At 52.1% G+C, this 3,812-nt stretch overlaps 1 protein-coding gene across 1 annotated transcript; it reads left to right on the top strand.

Annotated features, from left to right (window-relative positions):
• Positions 1–2,156: 2,156 nt before the first annotated feature.
• On the top strand, positions 2,157–3,596 carry LOC100283833 (uncharacterized). The gene is made up of 2 exons (NM_001175990.1): positions 2,157–2,626; positions 2,754–3,596. The coding sequence occupies exons 1-2, from the start codon at positions 2,312–2,314 to the stop codon at positions 3,339–3,341; spliced, it is 903 nt and encodes a 300-aa protein (NP_001169461.1). The 5' UTR covers positions 2,157–2,311; the 3' UTR covers positions 3,342–3,596.
• Positions 3,597–3,812: the final 216 nt, after the last annotated feature.

The raw sequence follows: 3,812 nt of genomic DNA, 5'->3' as shown, positions 1-3,812 counted from the left end.
ATATTAGTTGACTATTATGGTATATTTTATTGTTACAATACATGGGCCCACTTTCTTCTGTCACAGAGGTCCTTGAAGAGTGAAGACCATGCGTCGTATGGCCTTAAAACATAGCCTGGTTAAGAGTCCGGAGTAGAGATATTGCTATAAGTACGCTGTTGTTATGGCTAATGGACATATAGTTGTCCAATCGGGCCGGCCCGCCGGGCGGCACGCGGCCCGGCACTGTAGCGGCCCGGCACGAGCACGGCCCGGCCCGCTTGGAGCCGTGCCCATTCTCTATGCTTTTGCTTTCATTCTCTATGAAGTCCAAGTTTCTGAAATATTGGAGGGTTATACCCATTCTCTATGCTTTTGTTTTCATTCTTGACCCTAGAGCTAAGATGAGGGGGTTTCACAAACTTCTTCTCAGGTTGTCTTCTCTAACTGCTACTGATTACAGTACCTTTCCATCTAGTATTCGTACCAAATTAAGTAAGCTGTACATAATCTATGAGACCAAATTTGGTGAGGTGTGCTTGAATGCAAATCAGCAGCCTGCATCTGGTGGTTCTGGTAAGGCTAGTGAGGCTTGGGATGACATCTATGGTGATGATGATTCTTTTTCTGCTTCTGTTGGAAGGGGTGCAGGTCCCTCAGTATCATCTTCTCAATCTGCTCTCTCTGAACTGTCTTCATATCTTGACAGTGACACTGAAACTCAGTTTGGCTCTGATTTCAATATTCTTACCTGGTGGAAAAGCCATAATCAGACTTATCCTATACTTTCTATACTTGCTAAAGATGTACTAACTGTCCCTGCTTCTACAATATCTTCGGAGTCCACTTTTAGTCTTGCTGGCAGGGTCCTCGAGGAACGGCGACGGCAGCTAACAACTGATATGGTGGAGGTCCTCTCATGCATCAAGGACTGGGAGCTAGCAGACTTGCACAAGCAGCATGAGGTGGAGAAGGAGACCAAGGAACTAGAAGTGGCTTATGAATCAATGTACCTGGATGATGAACAAGAAACAGTTTCTGGGATCAAGAGAAAGGAGCAAGAAAGAGTTGAAGTGACAAGGAACAGGAGAATTAGAACTTGAACTCATGATTTATGTAATGGACTGTAAGTCTGTAATTGACACTTGAACAGTTTAACTATAACTCTATAAGGAGCTGGCTGTACTCTTTTCCTTCCTAGGGTTTTCTCACGAGGTGTGAGTTTTTACCTAGGAAGGTTTTTAATGAGGCAGCATTGCACTAAGTCTCCAGTCTTAATTAATTCTGTGTATATTGTGTGTACAAATCTGTGTATGAAACTGTTTATTGCTGCTGAAATGTGTGTTTGAAATGCTGTGGACAAATCTGTTTATGGGCCCGGGCCCGAGCACGGCACTAGTAGCCCGTCGTGCCTCCGGCCCGGCCCGGCCCGTGTAAGACAAGTCGTGCCGGGTCTGGACTGGCTACTGTAGTCCACGGGCCGGCCCGGCACGACACGACATATGAGCGGGCCGGGCTTGGGCAAGTGTATTCCGTGCCGGGTCAAATCGTGCCCGGGCCGGGCCGGCCCGGCACGAACGTTTGGACATCTATAAATGGACATAGTACATTTTTAAAGTATCGTCCTCCCCACAGACAAATCTCAAGTAACCAAGAACGTGTGTCCGCCCGTTCAATTGGCTTTAATCCATATTGGTTTCTACTACTTATACAATATTTTGTCTCTATAAATTACTTATACAGTATTTTATCTATATAGATTACAGCTGCAGTAGTTTAAACGAAACTGAATTTAATCTGAAACGAACAACCTGATATAAATATTGACACATAGAATGAGTATTTATTTAAATTAACAGAAGGAATATTTGGTTTGAGATGGCCGAGATGCCAGTATCCCAAAACGAAGCGTCGTTTGGAGCATTTCTGATTTATCCACAGTCCACAGTTCCACACACAGACGCAGGTCGGAACTCGGAAGGGCAAAGTGAACACAGTCACAGGGCCACTGCCACCTCGGAGAGCATGCGGATAAGAACAACCACGTCGGCCCGCCACGCCGTCGAACTGTCCACGTCGGCTTACTCCACTGCTTTAAAACCGGTCCCCTCCCCCTCGTCCTCTTCCCCCACTCCGGCATTCCCCCCCAAAAAATCGAGCCGAAAAAGATCAAAAGAAAAAAAAAAGAAGAAAAAAACCCTAACCACTCCGATCGAATCATCCGAGGGCCGCAGCAGCCCGGCGAGGCTATGTCTCAGGCAACCGCCGCCTCCCGGGATCGCTTCCCCTGGTGATACAACTCGGGCCGTTCATTTCGTCTTTCCGTAGGGATATGAGGGCCGCTCCAACCGATCCGCCCACGGCGCCGGCGAAGTCGATGCTGAGGCGGCTGTTCGATCGCCAGCTCCTGCGGATCTCACCAGCGGAGCGTCTACCATCGGCGGGGGCGGGAGAGAAGGATGAGGCGGAGCCGAGCTCCGTGTGCCTGGACGGCATGGTGCGCAGCTTCATGGAGGACGACGTCGGCAGCGAGAAGGCTGCCCACGGGGGCCGGTACTGTAACTGCTTCCACGGAGGCGATAATTCAGATGACGAGGAGGACGACGAAGCGGCGGCGGCGGCCTCCGACGTCGCCGAGACGATCAAGGTACTAGAGTAGCAACTGACTGCAACTGCTTGATCCACAACACACACACATATATGATTCTCCTCTTCGTCGAGGGCGCGACAAGTGATCCCGTTTCTAACCGTGTCGCTCGCGCCGCCGTGGCCAGGGCCTCGTCCACTGCGCCACGCTTCGGGAGCGCAACCTCCTCGCCGACGTGTGCGCGCACCTGGAGCGGCATCGCGAGGCGGGGGCGCGGCGGCGCGACCTCCTCCGCCTGGTAGCCTCGTCGCTGCGCGGCGCGGGGCACGACGCCTCCGTCTGCGTCTCCCGCTGGGACAAGTCCCCGTCCCACCCGGTCGGCGAGCACGCTTACATCGACGTGCTCCTCCCGGCGGCCTCGGACCGCGGCGCGCGCGAGCGCGTCCTGGTGGACGTGGACTTCCGGTCGGCGTTCGAGGTCGCGCGACCCACCAAGGCGTACCGCGCCCTGCTGCAGCGGCTGCCGGCGGTGTTCGTGGGCAAGGACGACAGGCTCCGCCTCCTCGTTGCCGCCGCCGCCGACGCCGCGCGCGCCAGCCTCAAGAAGCGCGGCCTCCACCTCCCGCCCTGGCGTAAGCCCGAGTACATGCGCGCCAAGTGGCTCTCCCCCTACCACCGCGAGGCGCCGGTGGCCGAAGAGGCGGCCTCCGCCTCCGCGGACGAGGACGACGGGGACGGACCCGGACCCGGAACCGGAACCGGAACCGCGGCGTGACAACTGGACACTTGCAATTTTTGTCTTGGAAGAGGTTGTAGCTGCAAAAGCTTGAGATTCTCTTGAAATTGAACTCTTTTTTCGGGGGTTGTACCTAGAGTAACTATGGACTACGACGTGTGTGTGAGAGAGAGGTATGCATCACAGCATCACTCATCACTGTGCTGAGTACCGCGCGAGAAATGAAGGCGAGGGGTATGATGGGTAGTGCTAGTTTTAGGAAGAGAAATAAAGCAAAATATCGGATTAATATCCACTTTTGGTAATGTTGTTTGTTTGTGTAGTCATCAAACGTGCCATGATATGATTTGCAGTAAAAACTGCTTACGGACTTAAAAAGCTCGCACACTCTTGGTAATTGACATATTTCTCCGTTACTGACAAATATATAGTATAATCATTTAAAATGGATTTGACATATTTCTCCGCTTTTTAACCGGAAGAGACTACTACACCTCTCTGTTTTTTTTT

Source organism: Zea mays, chromosome 1 (genome assembly GCF_902167145.1).
Source record: "Zea mays cultivar B73 chromosome 1, Zm-B73-REFERENCE-NAM-5.0, whole genome shotgun sequence".
Taxonomy (NCBI): domain Eukaryota; kingdom Viridiplantae; phylum Streptophyta; class Magnoliopsida; order Poales; family Poaceae; genus Zea; species Zea mays.
The sequence above is the reverse complement of the archived record's forward strand: the minus strand, read 5'-3'. Positions and strand labels throughout refer to the sequence as shown.

Bases quoted from the DNA above. Each gene is read 5' to 3' on its own strand.
- LOC100283833 (NM_001175990.1), top strand. From the start codon at position 2,312: ATGAGGGCCGCTCCAACCGATCCGCCCACGGCGCCGGCGAAGTCGATG. The intron at 2,627-2,753 runs GTACTAGAGTAG...CGCCGTGGCCAG, and splicing joins ACGTCGCCGAGACGATCAAG to GGCCTCGTCCACTGCGCCAC.